This window comes from Zosterops lateralis (assembly GCF_965231275.1).
Source record: "Zosterops lateralis genome assembly, chromosome: 1".
NCBI lineage: Eukaryota > Metazoa > Chordata > Aves > Passeriformes > Zosteropidae > Zosterops > Zosterops lateralis.
In genome coordinates this window covers 93,225,742-93,243,215 of record NC_139762.1, presented here as the reverse complement: position 1 = coordinate 93,243,215, position 17,474 = coordinate 93,225,742, and the positions used below count along the sequence as shown (strand labels likewise).

Here is a 17,474-nt window from a genome sequence, read left to right as displayed (position 1 = left end):
ACAGAATATACATGTTTTTATTTATTCTACTGCTAACTGTGGAACACTTGTGTGTCATACAAATATTTGTTTGCACACTCACATGCACAAAATAAGAAAACCTCAGCTTTGTTACTAGTTTTCAAATCCAAATTCAAAGAAAATAAAAGACATCCAGTTGTGGAATATGTCTCTGTCTTGGCTAAAATTTGTTATTACAGCAGAATGGCCTCAACAGCCCTGAGCAATGCTATTATCCCAGGTCATCTCATCAATATTCATTTGTGCAAGGCTGGAATATTCACTGGTATGTGGCTTGCTGTGTCCTATGTTCAACATTTAAAAATTAAAAAGGGAAACATCTGAATTACTTCAAATTGACCCTTAGCATATGGACCTTCCCCCCCCCCCCCCCCCTTTTTTTTTCTTTTTCTCATGGTCAGGGATGCAAGAAAAGAGAGATCAGCTAATATTGTTTAGAAGGTTTGTGGGAACAGCCAGGTTAATCATCAAGAAGCTCACCAGGAGAACTTTGTGTGTTTGTTGGTAGAGAAGATGCTAGAAAGCAGCTGAAGTAGTGACCCCTGGCAGTAAAGGAAGACCACGAAGAGGAGAAGATAAGGAAGAAAAGGAAGGAATCAGCCAGATGGAAGGATGCAAATGCAGCTAAAGAAGGTCTGGCAGAAAGAAATGAATCAACAGGTGGGAAGAAAATGTGGTGAGAGAAACACAGGGAAAAAAGACTGGTGTTAAGCAAAAGCAGACAACAGCAGCAAAATAGTGTAGTCACACAGAAGGAAACAGTCACAGTAAAAAGGAAGGCCACTGGGCTGGAGAAATGACCTGGAGCATAAGAAAAGCACAGTCCATGGTACAGGTTCTATTTACAGCAGGAGGATCTTTAAACTGCTTTAAGGAAAAGCAGGAACACCAGACAAGAGATTGGAGAGGCGGAAGGGGGGGGGGGAAGTATTAAATAAATAAAAAAAGCACCAGGCAGGTTCAAACACAAAAAATCTCAAATACTTATTTCTGCAGCACCCTATTCCACTAAAACCAGGGATCCAGTAACAGAACAGGCTGCATTTCTCGACTGCCAAACTGGTTTAGTTTGAGATAGTAACAACAAGGTAACATAAACTCTGACTTTCTTCCTCAGAAAGAAATCATGGCAACCACTGACCCTATTGTGCTTTGTTGCTGCATAATTGTTAAAGAAATGCTTTCCGATGCCCTGTGAGAGGGGGTACTATCTCGAAAGCTCAAAGGGATTGTTCATTTGATCACTAAGCACAGTGTTATTCCAACCACTCATGCATGCAGAGAATGCCTCTATTCTTATGTTCCCCTGAGAGTTGAGGTCATCTGAGATATGTTGGCTATCACATATAAAGGCTGAGGTAGAACTGCTGGCAGGACGTTTTAAGTTAAGTATTTTCACAGACGTGGAACTTCTCTTCTGCCTTTTTGGATGAACTCGCCGACCACTGAACTCATTTAAAAGGTGTTAGGATATAAGCAATCCTTTAGTTAAGAGTTCCAGGCTTGAGAGCCTGTGTGCTGAATGCTGAAGCTGTTTTAAGAATGACAAAACAGATACAGATGTGCTTCTAATCCCAGATCATCTGTCTCTCCTCAAAGCCTTAGGCAGAAATCCAAAAGTCCATTTGATCTAATGTTCTTAGCAGAAGTAGATATTAACACGAGGGAAAAAAAATAAAATCAAAAAACCCCCACCAAAATCCCCAAACAAATCTCCCAAAAAACTACACTCCAAAACACAAGGAAAATCCCTACACTCAAACCCCAAACACTAGGCTAAGAAGCTGCACACAAAGATAATGTAATTAGGAAAGAATAAGGTTATTCCATTCTGCCCTGTTCTACAATCTCCCATACAAGATTTATTTCTTACTTCTTAAATTTTGTTTTATAATATTTCATTCAAGTCACTTCCTTTTGATGCAGTTTAATGGTTCTTGAATTGTTTTGTTGAAAACATTAAGTTGTTTACCAGTAATTTCAAAAATGAGATGCTCGGCCTCTTACAGACAGATGTGTTAATTAAAAGAAAAACCCAAACAACAAATCAAACCACCTCTGATTCACGCCACTTTAGCACAAGCAGCATACAGGCAGGAACTCCAATTGATACTGTGTGCTAGAATCTACAGAAAATTATACACTTTCCAACTTACACTTCAGAGAGAAAAGGAAATTGCCTGTGCATCTCCACTGTGTGCACATTACTGTTCCCTGAATTAACACACAAACCAGCCTAGGAATTAAACAGATGAATGTACAGAGCATGAAACGACATAAATATGCCGTATCAAATTCCTCCCCCTAATCCAAATTGTAATTTTATCTTCCCCACTGTGGAAGACTCAGATTACTAGCACAGTTCCTTATTTTTGTGTATAAATAATATCCTTAAAATACATGCACTATTGCAACCACAAGGTTTTAAGGAGATCTGAAATGTTATAAAACCCGACACTTAATGCAAATTAACTGCAATTTTCAGAAAGATGTGACCTCATTAGCAATTCTACAAAGAAGAAATGTTAGGATATTCTGCTCAGATGAAAATGTCACTATTTGCACAGTGACAAATTTTCAATATTCTGAGAACCTCCAGATCCCTTTACATTCTCTAACTAAAATAGCAAATAAAACAACTAAATAAAAATAGCAGAAGTATCAAGTATTTATATACTTCCTCAAGGAAAAAAACTGGCTAGATTAGAGGGGTTATATTTTTATTTGAATCAAGATATTTGAACTATGAATCTTGCCTTTAAAAAATACATGTCTTTATGTTGCAGTGTTGCACCACAATTATGTCAACACAAGCAGACTAATAGAGATGGAGGAGAAAATGCTCTAAATTCTATATAGCTCCCTATGTCAAGCCATCTTATATTCTGACTTTTCCCACAGTTGATTCCTGGTAAGGAATATGATTTTAATACTCTGAAAATACACAAGGAGTTGACTAGAAAATCCAAGTATTTGAACATGCCAGTAGTGGTTGGGTGTCACAGCAACCAGCCAAAGTAGGGTGTGCTTTTAAATAACATGCTGATTTCAAGACATTCACCTCTGTTTTCTCAAGGGGTCAGCTCCACAGGTTTCTTCTTCTTATTTTCTTTTTTTATGGATTCTTGAAATTAATTTGCAAGAACATTTCAGTCTCAGAAATCCTCTAATAGGTACCTTTGGATAGAGCTAAAACAGGTCTTTTTACATGAGAACTAAAAAAATACAGTAGAAAAGGCATCACATTTTCACTACAGGAGACATTTTTAATCAGCACATACATTAAACAAAAATAGCCCGTGGGTGACAAACAAGTAACTCAGAAACTAGAAGGACATTTGTCCCTCCTCATAATTATTCAAAATTGAACAACGAATTACAAGTCAATAGAAAAAGATTGTTGGGCTGAAGAGAGGAATAATTTAAATGCCTGCCTTCAGAGAGCAGCCACTAGCAGAGTTGTATTGCCCCAGGTGTGACACTGCAGCTGTAACCCAGGTCAAGAGCAGCAACAGCATTTGGAGAGGCTGCTAATGAAGTACACATCCACAGAGAATAATTGTGCTCTTGAGATTCTGCTACTGAGTTCAACCAAAGAGAACAGGTTTTATCATTAAACTGTAGTTAGTCTGCAAAATCTAGAGCAATTTGGTTCTTGTCTTACAGTTAAGAGCAAAATGCTGCTTGGTGTAAAAGCAGTCTGGCTGGCAGGGAAATACCGACCCTCAGAAATGGGTACCAGCAGAAACAGGCGCAGAGCAACCTTGTTATGGTCTAATATTTTTAGATCTACAGGCTCAGTTAGGTCCAGTCCTTGACTGGGTGCTCCTGGAGAATGAATAGTCACTGAAATAATGCTGGGAGTGAGTCTGCATTTAGATTATGGTACTTTAGTAACAGAGGAAAAAAAAACCAAAACCCTGTGTACCATGAAAATAATGAGAGCAGCTGAAGAAGAAAAAGAAGCACGAATGCATTTAGAAGTCTTAACTCCCAGGCTTCTTGCTTTCAGAAAATTTCTCAATTTAATCTCACTGATCACTCCAAACAACATCCTGAAAACAGGCCACTAAATATAAATTACTACAATCAGGTGAGGATTGATTTTAAAACAGATGTCCAATTTATTTGTTGCTAGAAAATGGAAGCAGAAGTCACATCTCTCTGCTGGAGCCTTGGGAAATACAGCACAGAGAGGTGACAAACATATTTTGCCCAATCTTCTGATTCTCACAGTAAGTCCAGATCCACCAAAATACCCCAGTCAAAATCTGGATAGTATTTCGAAGTGTCAAAGCATGTTCCTAATTCTGCTGAAATCTAGTGAAGTTCCTCTATTAATTTTCACTTATTATTCTCCCTCTGTAGGCTGTGCAGTTCATGATGATGTTGGCCCACCACTGATCCCTCAAGGCAAGGATGGAAAACAAAGAAGGAAGCTCTTCTTTTTCAGAGGTATTAAAATTTTGTGGGTTTGGGTTTTATTTCAAGCATGAATCTTTAATCAATTTTGCCTTTGGATCTTCATATAAGAATTATAGATTTTGAAAAAGAGCATTAAAATTATTTCAAGAAATTTTTGCAAATAAATAAAAATAAATACATTTTCAGAAGTTGTATTTAATGCTGACTAGGGCACTCAGGCTTGTTGTATAATTGGAATCCACACATCTATTGCCTGGTTAGTAATAGATTTCCTATGTTGACAAATGCAGAAGGAATGTGATACTACAGCAATAAAATCTGGAGACCAAACAAGAGGGTCTTGTGGTCATTTCAAGGATGGCCAGTTTATACACAAGACTGAACATGATACACAAAACAAAGGACAGCTTGAAAGTTAGTAAAAGGGAACAGAACACTACTGCCTGCTCCTGCCATAGCCTTACCTTAAAAAAAAAAAAATACACACTTTAGACCTGATGAATAGCTGAAGCAAAAGGTGGCAAAAATTTATCATGTCTATACCTAATCCTGCCCAAAAAGGCTTTCCAAAAAATTCAGTTCACTCATGGCAATAAATGTCAAAACTGCAACTAAAACTTGGCCCATCTGTTTAGGAATAAAATTATCTAGTAGTCCTGTTTGACTTTGGGCTGCATGACATTGGTAGACCAGAAAATGGAAACAGCTGCCTTCCTGAAGGTGCCCCATGGCATGGTCAGTGCCTGATGTGAAAGGTGAAGGACAGCTACCTCAAGCCTGCTGGCTGAGCTGATAAATTCAGGTACCAGCATCAGATCAGCATTTTCCTCAGCAGAAACTCGAGCATAACCATGGTAGGAACTCGGGCATAGCCACTGCCTGGCTCTGTTCAAATCAGCAGAGTTGCTGTGCTGAAGAAGCAGGAGGTCCCATCAAGGTAAACAGGGTCACCACATCCTGATAAACATTCAGGGAAGCAGGCTTATTTCAAAGAAGGAATTATTTGTCAAATGCCAAGTATTTATTTTAGAAGCATCAATATTTTTATTTTGTCTCCACTGAGTCCCATGAAATGAAGTCTATTTATTGTAGCATAACACGGTGGCTTAGTTAACTGTCCAAAACCTATCACTACTTTTGTTTCAGGAGCCCATTCATTCACTTTTCCAAAAGCAAAGGTTAAAAGAAAATTGTATTACAGATATTTCAGAACAGAAAGGAGCACTGTGAATTTATCTGTAGACTGTTTCTCTTGAAGTCACTTGAGATAAACATATTTAGAACTATTTTTTCACAGTCCATGCATGTGTTTAAACAACTGAGTTTAGTCTTTAGAATGCTGCTTTTACTGCAGTCTTTGTGCAGCAGATTAATATGATGCACAGCAGGAATTTTAGGATGCTACAGCAAGAACCACCAAAAAGGAAAAAAAAAAAATTCTAAATGAATGACAGCTACTAGAAATCACTCAAACTAATTTAAAGTTGCTGTTTTGATGGAAATATTTTCATCCAGTATAAAAATAGTTCCTTCTAATGAAGTATGACTATTAAAAGGATGAGAAAAGGCCAAGCTTTTCACTGGCAACAGGGAAGGGAAGCATAGGGAAGGCTCTAGAGAGGGAGCCTGCTCTGAACAGCACTGGAAATAAAGAGCAGCATTATCATGGCTGTTCTCTGCTCCTTGCAAGGCTTGTGAGCGACTGCAGTCTTGTCGCCACCAGGATGTTTCTGTACAAGTACCAGTGTGTGCACACCAGTAAATACTAGTCCTTTTCACTTCTATTTTCCTCATCAGAAATGGATTATCTCAGATGTGAATTTCTGCTCTGTTCCTCCTTGTCAGCGCTTAAAGGGCCACTGTCCCACTCCTAAAACTGAACCATTGCACAAGTGCTGCCGAGCTATGTATTTGAAGGAGTTAAGCCAAACCACAGTCAGCCTTCTCCAACAAATGCGTAACAGAAAGCCACAGCTTCAAGTATGGATTGGATTTCCTGCCTGACACGGTGCTGGAGCCCTGGAGCTTCACAGAGCTCCAGGGTATGGGAGTGCCAAGGGGAAACTGACAGATGCCAAGCCCTGCAAATTTTCATTCACTCATTCAAATGCTCTGTATTCCTTCTTGCTTCCACTCTCCACCACCATCAGGTTCATTTTCGTTCTTGTGAACACAGTTGCAAATGCCATACATGAGGCTGAAGCACAGTTTAGATTTATCCAGCATAGGAATAAAAATATTTTGTCAGGGTTGTGACCAAAACAGCTTGCATGGGATGTTTACAATTGCTGTCATTTTCTACTTTCATAATCCTTTCACAGTGGGCTTTCTGCTGCTTGGCTCTCCTTCCAGAGCTACACCCATCACACACTCAAGCTGATATTTTTGCAGAAGTGCTGCTAGACAAGAGGATGCAGTTACAGTGGCTCTCTCCCTGCCCTTCCACACTCTTTGGTCATCATCCTGAATTCAAGAAAATCCACAGGTTTTTCCACACTTCAGCCCAACCCTTTAATGTTGGAAGGATAAGTCAATGGATTTTTGATTTTTCAAGCTCAATTCACTGTATTTATAGTTTTGGCAAAGCCAATAGAGCTAATTACAGTATCATGAGTGAACATACTTAAGAGGGGGTGTGAGTGGGAAGTATCATTAAAAAAACCAACCCGGAATTTCTTACGCCCATTGGTGAAGAATTGGAATTTCGCCCACTCAACAGCACACAGGATGGGAAGCATCAACTAAGCACTGATATACTGTATTTATGATGGCAAGATGATTACCCTTTTTCCCCTTGGTTTTTGTCTTCTGTATTCAGATAAGAAAAAATCAGGGTGTGGGTATGTCTTTCATGATGTGTGCTATGGGCAGCCTAATGGAGGCCAGACACATAACCAGAAGTAATTATGGGGTCCAGACCATCAGCAAAGTGTTTCTAACCAGGGTAACTGACTGCTTAAAGTCTGAGGAGAATCCACTGTTTTAGTACCATTTCTGCAACAGAACATTATTCTATCTCAAATCAGTTATTAAGGATTTTATCTAGAAATCACATAATCAAATTCCATAAGTTTGTATTATGCAGGAAGCCCAAGTCAATGGCTTTTGTATTTTTTTTTTTTTAAGATAGAGAAGTATTATCAATCTTAGCTGTTGTTTTCATATTCTCCCAAAGTACGGTACAAAAACACCTTCTAGTTCTCTTCTAGCCACCGCACTAAAAAGTGAGCCATGTTGTAATTAAAGTTTAATGACAACATCTGTTTCAGCTAACCCAACAGAAGAGTGGTTGGCCCACAGAGAAGTATTCTGCTTCTTCTTTCACTCAAACCAGAACTGAGTGGTTATTCAGCCTCAATAAAATTGGAAATGGGACAACAGCAACATTTCAACTCCTTTCCCCAAAATAAGGATCTTTCAGAAGCACTTTTAATTCATTTGCAGATAAAATCCTGCCTTAACCCAGCGGGATGGTACATAAGAATCAGTAAGAGAGAACACTAAGGACTTCTGTGCACACAGAATACTCTCTTGGGCTGCAGCCTGCTTACAGGACAAAGATGACAAAATACACTGGGAAAGGAGTAATTTGCTTCATGGCTAGCTAATTAGCCGAAAGCCTTGTATTACCACCCAGCAACATGTGATATTAAACGAGCCTTGGCCATCCTCGCTTTTACATTTGGATACAATGCTTGTTCTGGATAACAATAGGATGGTAAATGCCTATTGTGCTTCCCCCCATCTTGCATACAGATTCATTCTTATTGAATAAACAAGGGGAAGAAAAATCACCAGCTCCTGTACACTGTATAGCAAGCATTAAAATAACGAATAAGTAATTTATTGTTTATGTACTGATTAATTATAGCAAGCACAGCCCACCACTGCTAAAAATACAGCAGGCATCACTGTCTCAGCTCCACGCCTATGCTAATGACCCAAATAACAAATCCAGTCCCTCTGATATTACAAAAACCCAGACTTCTGTTATGTATCTTGCTTGCATGTGGTACACACAAGAAAAAAAAGAAAAATCATACCAAATCAGAGTTGTTAAAACACTCCTAAGTGCTTGTGCACTAATTTTGCAGCAAACATGGCATGCCAAAAGTAATCTTAAAGATTTAGATGATGCTACTGTACAACACTACATTAATTAATTAATGGTCTATTAAGTAATTAGATCTCCAAGAGCTACCATTACTGTTTAAAGCATCAGCTTGCTGCCAGGACATAAATAAAGTTTGAATGCTACTTTTAAGTAAAGAAAAACTATAAAAATGAACCATAACCAAACCAACCACAGAACTAATATAGAAATTGCAAATATCTATACTTTATAAAAACCTTCAAACTTTATTTTAAAGTGGCCAGCTGCTGCTCTGGACCCCTACAGGTCTCTTTCCACCACAGCACTTCTCCAGTATTCAGCTTCACTTTTCCATACATAAAAACTACATGCAATTTGCAAAAACCACTATGATATATGTAAGATACATAAGATTTAGCCCTTTCCCTAAAAAAAAAAATAATCTGCAGGTAGGCATGAAATACCACATCAAAAAGGGAAAGGTGTGAGCTGTACCTCTGAGACCCAAAAACTTGCACAAAAAATAGCAAGTGGGGTTTTTTATTAAAATGCAAATCTATTCTTTCTACCTCAGAAAGCTAATCCAGGGTTACTGTCGTAATTTTGATAAACCAGTGGTCTCTGGATGAAAGCAGACAGGCCAAGTCTTGTAAGAAACTAGGAAAAGGAAAGAAGGTTAAGGAAAGTGGAACTACGTGGATAGCTGGAAAACCAGAATCATTACTCAGCTTATAACAAAAACTGACAGCACACTGAATTCTCCCATTTGCCTCTCAGGCAAGAGGAAATAACTGCACCACGGTAATAACACCTATTTTAGGACCATTTGCTGTCTCACCAGATTGATTTTTTTTGTGTAAGCTTGCCATTATTCTGCATTAAAGTCATAGCTTGTGTTCCAAAATTGATTGTGTTTACAATGAAAGAACCTTCCCAGTAAGGTCAGTGAACTGCAGTAACCCTCAGCTTTTAGCCAGCTCCTGACAGGACTGCATCACCTCCTGATAAAGGCCTTGTGCCTTCCAGCTCCTCCCTTCACATTCTGCCTCCTCCCTTTTTTTAAGCAAGAATCAAAAAGCAAAAATGGGTACAAGAAAAGAGGGACATCCATACAGATGTAACATAATTTACATTCCCAACATTTTAAGAATATTCTGTAAGATCAGAATACAAATTCTCTCATTTTCTAAGACAAACTTTATAAACCATCAATAAATCCTCAGCTAAAAAAAAAAATAAAAAAACAACAAACAACAAACCACAAACCAAAAAAACCTTACAACCAAAAAACTCAAATTGGCACTCAATACACAGCATCCAAAAATTCCTATGTTTGGATGCAGCGAGACCATGTTAGGGAAGACCCAGAGTGAGCATGACTGCATCTGTCAAGCCACTACAGAAGGAAGTCTCATGGAGAGAGAAGTGCTTCATCCTGCGTGGGTTTACACAACTCCCCACAGGACATTCTGTGTGGGACACAGTAGCAGGCATCAGCACAAGCAAGAATCAGAGTGACTCAGGGTCACCATGGAATTGTGCTGAATGTGCATTTTCTTGCTGTATCTCTGAGCTCTGCACACAAAAAGATACTCAGGACGTACCCAGTGCTGCAATTTGAAACAGCAGAATGGCAGATGGCACTGAAAAAGCTCCACAATAGGATCTCTCCTTTTAGAGGGGAAAAAAAAGTGTCTATTTTGACTCTTTTTAGTAAAGAAACCCAAAGAACAAACAAACCAAAACCAACCAAACAAAAACCCCCCACCACCAACAAATATCCAAAGCACAAAACCCCACCACGAAACCCGAACAACAAAAACCCAACACCTCACAGTACAGCTCCAGGCACACAGCAGGAATCCCTGGAAAGCTCTAAGCCTGAAGAAAAATGGCCACATCCAGACACAATTTTAAACCTGATCTATCAGATAAAAAAGGAACCCTTCCAGTTTGAAATGGTAAAATCTTACTCTGTCTTCCCAAGAAAGATTTTTTTTTTACCATGAGGGTGGTAAAACACTGGAGCAGGTTACCCACAGGGGTGGCGGATGCCCATCCCTAGAAACAGTCAAGGTGATGTTGGACAGGGTTCTGGGCAACCTGATTAAGGCCTCCCTGCCCATGGTAGGGGGTTAGGACTAGATGGCCTTCAAAGGTCTCTTCCAAACTCAAAATATTCTATCATGAAAAGTTAGCACACTTTGACCTTCATTGCCATTAGAAAGAGGGATACACAATATACAACAGTTCTCCCTACAAAAAGATTTTGTGCGCAATTTTATGCTAATTCAACCCTATGGGAAAAAGTCTGCCTTTATCATTTTCCAGGTTAATGTAATAGGGGTTGCACCAAAGAAAGGAAGGTCCAGTCCTTCCAGTGGTCAGAATGACAGGCGGTTTTCTCCCCTGCTTCTGCCTGACCGTTGTAGAGTTGCATTGGATCAAATAAACTTCTGAAAATATTCTCTGGAAGTAAGGCTAAGAGTCCTCTCCTGACCCATTTCTTTAAATGCATAGCACCATAGCCAGCAATGTTCTCCTCTTCCTTAGAACGAGATGTAATTCACAATCTTTTTCTGACTACATCCTGGTTTCAACACAGACCATGTTGACTACGTGCAAGTTCAACAGAAGTTTGTAGCGAGCAAGACATTCTAGCTCCACATCACAGATGCATATTCAGTATATATCAGACAACAGAACTCTGTTGGCTGCCACAAGAAAATCCTTTCAAAGGGCAAACAAAACTAACTCTTGTCAATTCACAATTTCATAGCTGCAAATGCCATCACTGTGATGTCTCTTCTCTCCCAATACCCTTAGCCTTCTGCTCCATTTCTCCCACTCCATCCTCCTGTATGAAAAGTTTATTGCCTTTGAGAATTAGCTCTCTGAAAAGTAAGACACACACCTGACTTGTTTGTTTCATAAAAAAGCAGCTGGTACAATGTGGTTTCATCGTTGGCAACGTCATTTAATCTATCCTTCTAAAAATAAATACTAAAAAGAAGTGCAAAAAAGCCTTCTGGAATGGTAATTCCCAAATCTAACCCATATAGAGAAGAACATCAGGAAAATTAAGACATTTATGTATGTTCACAAGTCTCTTTTGACAGTAGTGGGTCAAACCTTGCTTCAATCTATAAAGAATGCTACCAGGTCCAGCAGACTTGAAAGAGAACCCCACACTTGGCTCCTTACCATTGTGATATTTTCAATCAATAATAATTTTTGCCTCCAAAACTGGATCCAGCTGCAGAAACCACATTTACTCTGAAAGGAAGTATTTTCAAAAAAGCCCTGCCGAGTTCAAACAGTACAATTCATCAGGTATCTTCTGTACAACAATCCTTAGCAACTGCATCTATTCCATGCTGTCCACAGCAGAGAAAGTCCCCTTATCCTGAAAAATCATTTTTGTCACCTGGTCCAACCAACACTAACCCTGGAGAGCGAGGAGACAAGCCCAAATGGAGAGATTTGTGTCTCCTTTGCTGAAGAGCCTTGGACCTGGCAGTCTCAGGAGCACTGGTGGCTGCCAGGGGCTGGCAGCTGCTGCCACCGGGTGGCTCAGCGACGAGGGACAGCGACAGCGGTGCCGGGGGACACGGCCACTCCCAGCGCCTGCAGCGGGACAGGGAAGACAGGGCTCTCAAGGGCTGTGCCAGGCTCCTCTGCTGCCCGTGCCAACCTTTCTGTAGGGGGTGGCATTGCCCAGAGAAAGTTGGGGGAAGGAATTTCTGGGGAAAATAAATAAGTCACAGGAGATAGCTATCTCCGTGAAAAGGGAAGGCTGAGCTGCATCCGCTCAAAGAGAGTGGAGGCTGTTAAAAATTCTTCAGAAGAGAGATTCTAGTCAAAGCTGGAGCTATAAATTAATTGGTGCATACTTGATGCTTGGTATAATTAGCATCACCGGGGAAAAAGAAAGAAGAAAGAAATGAGGGATAGATTGAAATAAATCAAGCCAGAAGGAGAATAGCTGAGCAGGGTCTGCAATCATTTAAGTCACAGAACAACAAATAACTCACCTAGGGAAAACTTCAAACTTATCCTTTATCCCTATAAGATGTGAGAGTATTTTGTCCAGAACTGCAGGGAAAGGCATTTGACAGCAGTCATTCTCATGACAACATGAAACTTGTATCTGTCAAAATATTCTCCCTCATTCTTACTACGGTGGTTTCATTTGCACCTTCAGTCCACTTTGATTTCCTCATTTGACCAGGGTAAAAGAAGATTACAGACTCCATTTGCACCATACTTTCTCTTTTTCTACCCTCATTTTGACCTAATCTTAAAATAAATAAAAAAAACCCTCAGAATCTCATTTGCAAAGTGGTAGGAGGATTGATATAAGATACTGTAGTCTGACTGGTTTGGGAGTTTGGAAAGAAATTTTCGTCCTTGTTGTGTCAAGTTATCAAAAGCTGATCAGTGTCTTATGTTAGATAACCAGCTCAGTTCACAGATTTGTAACATGGAAATATTTAGCAGTTTTTTAGTAAATCATTAGCTTTAAAGACCACATAGCACACTGCATGTTGATTTTCCTCAATTAGTTAAAGAATTTGTTGATCCAGAGTATTGATCACTGGATGGCGAGTTTCAACCTACCAACAGTGAACTTCATGCTTAATTCTCATCTTTAAACTCACAGTTCCCATGTGGACTTGACTAACTATTGGGTTAGCTCACTCGTAATTGGGAATAATGATCAAAATATACAGACAGTTCAAATGCCTGACATTTTGCTGGTAGATCTCCTTGCTTTGCTGTCTCCGCCCTTCTCACAGAAAGAAAACAAGAGAAAGGACACAGTTTGTAATGTGCAGAAATGCACATTACACCATGCCATAGGGCTTTATAACCAGTAATACTGGATCTACTGCAAATCACTGGCAGAGCAAATGGCAAGGAAATGAGGTAATAGCCTCAGCAGCCACTTGATTAAGTTGCAAGCTAGTTCTAAAGTCCACTTGTGGGTTCATCAGACACTGGCACTATATGATCACTGTTGGAAATATTCATACTAGGAATTCAGATTCATGTGCCAATCACACTATATTATCTCACTGAGAAAAAACTATTTTAAACAAAACCAGTTTAAATGGTTTCCATATATAGTAAGAAAGACTAATTATTAATTATTCATGCTCTATTCCTTTTGTACCTTGAAAGAAAAAAAAATCCTTACTGTATTCAAAAATATTTCACTCATCCAAAAGTTTTCAAGCTAGTCAGCCTTAGTAACATCCACATGATCAGCCTTACCCTAACCTCTCCTGCATTAATGTTAAACTACTGGTTCTTTATTGGAGTTCTATTAGCATAAAATCAACCTGAAGTTGTAATAATAAGGTTTCCCTTATCAAGAAAAGGTTCTTCACCCAGTGGATGGTGGGGCACTGGAACAGGCTCTGCAGGGAAATGCACAAAGCACTTGGTGCTCACAGAACCAAGCCTGAAAGGGTTCAAGAAATGTCTGCACAATAATCTTAGGCACATGCAGTGATTTTTGGGGTGTTCTGTGTGGACCGAGGAGTTGGACTCAATCATCCTGATGGGCTCCTTCCAACTCAGCATATTCTGTAATTCTATGATTCCTGTCTGTTTTCCAAAACTCAGTGCAGAAGAAAAGGTCAAATGTAACTTTCAGATCAAATAATAAAAATATCAGCAAGACCCATATGGAGAGCAGGGAAGGGATTCACAGAAAAATATCAAGAGAAGCTCATTTAAAACCGAGGCCTCCAAGGATTCTCAAAGGTCATCCAGTCTATCCTTTTGGCACAAGATGATTACATCAGTTTAGACAGTTACTTGTCTAACCTGTTTTTCAAGGCCTGCAATGATGAATCTGCACACTTTCCAGATGATGTATCACAATGCTTTAGTATTTGTTTCTGTATTGCCCTTCCTGACATTTGATCACATCTTTCTTTTTGCAGTTATAAGAATTCACTGCTTATCCTCTCCATTACGGATGGAGTAAAGTTTATTTTCCCTTACTGAATAAACCTTTAATTTTGCTGAACACTTGATTCAATCTTTCTTCTCCTCAGAGATGATTTGTTTTAGACTGCTGATCCCTCTTTGTTTTCTTCTTGGTCCTTTCCTCCATCTTTCCAGGTCTCTGTGGGGCTGTACAGCCTGCACACAAATGCTGTGCATCAACATTAAGTAAATCACTATGTCTTTATGGGAATTCCCTTTGTACTAACGTATCAAATAACATTTCCCACTTCTCACAGTAACTCACCAAATACTTCATTATCCTCTGATGACTGCTGTGTTAGTCTGGCTGCTTTTGGACTCTCCTTAGCTGCTTCCTCCACCTTGGTTTCAGCAGTCTGTAAAACAAACATTTACTGAGATTAGGCCTTCTTTCACAGCTCTCAAATAGAAACACTCTTCAAACTTCTTTATTACATTCTTAATGAATACAGGTGGTTTTCTTATCTTTGCTACACATATGTGGGTTTGCAAAATATTAAGGAAAAATACTCTCAGAAAACTCTGATTTTTTTGAGTCTGTTTTAATCTGACTAGACTATGTAAGTTGGAGTTAGAAAAGACATTTAAACAAGAAAGATCTTAAACCATAACAGACTTGTAAGTTTCCACCTTTCCTCCTTATATTTGATTTTTTTTCTATTGACATATTCCATGTTGACTTAGTGTACCAAGAGATCAGAAGATAGTACACAAATATTTCGCCTTACAGAGCAAAGGCAAGTGAGATAGAGCTTCAAGTCTTTAACCAATTAATGTACCTGACTGTTTAAAGCATAAGGACTTATCTATTCCTGAAAGAAGTCTGCCAATTAGCTACCTGGTGTTAGACTGGGCCCAGAGATAAATCAACAGCTTCAGCACTTGCCAGAAGATAAAACATTTCATTCCCTAGCTAGGAAAGTCTGAGGAAAACATAAGCTGTGAAACATTGAGTTTTAAATATTTATATTGCTACTAAAGAAAAAAATGACTCATGTTTTAAAAGTGTTTTACTTTAGTACTCAAGAGAAACATACACACAAGCTTACAGCAATGCATACAGTAAAGTGCATAAGCAGTCAGATGTTGAATGATGGATATAAAATGAGTGATACAATATTAAATATTACTGCAAATAGATGACTACAAGTTGAGGAAGGAATAAAAGAGAATTGCTATATGCCTGTGCTTTTTAAAGGATACATATTGCTCTATTCAAGTACATGCTCATTTGGAAGACTTTGTGTGATATTTCAAGAAATACAATTTTTAAACTCTGACATATATTTAAAAGGCTGCTATACAATCTGTTCATGAAAAATTACCATCTCTGCTCTCAGAAACATATCACACTTCCAAATCTGTCCTATTTTCCTTTATTAATAACAATAAGGAAGGTGTCAGAAAATAGGTAGATTAAGTCTGTTAACCTCCCTATAGAACAGAGAAGTGCAAACTTAAGGCACATAAACTCATGAGAGTTTGAAGCAAGACAGCAAGAATTTTCAGAAAGAAATGAAAAATAGACCTAGGAAGCCTAGTGGTGTCACACAGCAACTGACAAGAGCTGGGAAAAGCAGAGACAGAGAAACTGCCTCAGAGGAACAGTGCAGGTCCTTCCTGAAAGAGGAAGGATGTGCAAAAGTGAAAGGATTCTGCACTCCCTCAGGGCATCAACCTGAGTGTGTCCCATGCAGAAAACCCATCACCTCAGTACCTCTCAGAGCTGAGGAGGGAAGTCAGTTTTCACAGATGGTCACCTCAGTCTGGCTTAACTAGTGTCCCTTGAGAAGATGGAGGCACCCAGACAGAAATCAGTACTGGCTATACAGGGAGACAACTTGCTTTGGGTAAACAACTTCATGATCAGCACAATTAAGTTAAGTCCTGTCCCCAGAGATAAAACCTGTCAGTTGTGCAGCCACACAGTTTGCAATGCTGTCCACTCAGACAAGGGACATATGCTAAGGTCTGTGCTGGCTGACAGGACCACCTGCATTTAGAGGCCAGTGGTTCTGTAAGCTGCATATTGGACTCGGGTTCTCCATCCTATTTTAGTTGCTCTATAGTCAACTGCATCTTTATTGTACAGAGAGATGGGAGTACAGCAGTCAACTCTGAAAAAAAGCAGAAGAGGACATCTGCTACAGCAGGGTTAGTCAATCCCAGAGGCAAAGAAATACACTAAAATTTGTGTCATCGTGAATGAAATAAAATTAATACATTAAGATAATCAAAAGTTCAGGGCTTTCCCAAATGAAGGAGACAGCTGAAATGATAAGAGCTATTGCTCTAGGCTTGGTAAAGATGGTGCTTGTTAGCTCCATCTTTAATTGTATTTCATCATATTTGGTGTATGGTAAAGCTGGTGGTACAGGAGGAGAGGGATTTCTGCTCTTTATGCTCTTGTTTCTCTTGGGAAACAGCTGAAAGTCTGGAACCTGCTGCAAGGCATCAAGAGCAGCGGCAACAAAACACTACCCAGCAGACACTCAGCTGTGTCTGTGAAATGTGTTGTCACTCCAAGCTCTTACCGGGGAGATGTTTGCATCCCTTACTTTGAAAACAGGGTTTTGGCAGTCTCAGGGAAGTTAGAAAGACTGAACCCTGAGACATTTTGGTTTGACTTAAGTCACTGGAAAGAGCTACACAGCAGCTGTGCTGTGTGCTCCCTGCATAAGGCATAATGTTGGTGTTGACAGATGCCAGCTTCAAGATGTTGACAGCCAAGTTGTGGGATGTATCAGCCTAAAACATGACAGTGTATGGTTGGATATAACTCTGCTTGGCATGCCTTCTTAAAAAATGCAAACTTTCAAAAGACTTCTTTTGTTTATTTTTTGCATGGAAGAATCTACTCAACACATTATTGCTGGAATAGACAATACCTGTATTACCAAAACCAATACAAGACATATCACTGCAAAAGAGCAAT

The 17,474-nt window shown here is 39.3% G+C and overlaps 1 protein-coding gene across 15 annotated transcripts in view; it reads right to left on the bottom strand.

The window, feature by feature from the left end:
- MBP (myelin basic protein) overlaps positions 1–17,474 on the bottom strand; it is a 109,879-nt gene that overhangs the window by 38,741 nt on the left and 53,664 nt on the right. For all 15 annotated transcript variants that reach the window (XM_083885035.1, XM_083885022.1, XM_083885031.1 and 12 more), the window contains one exon: positions 14,805–14,895. In XM_083885035.1, coding sequence (XP_083741161.1) covers positions 14,805–14,895 — 91 coding nt within the window. The remainder of the gene's footprint in view (positions 1–14,804; positions 14,896–17,474) is intronic.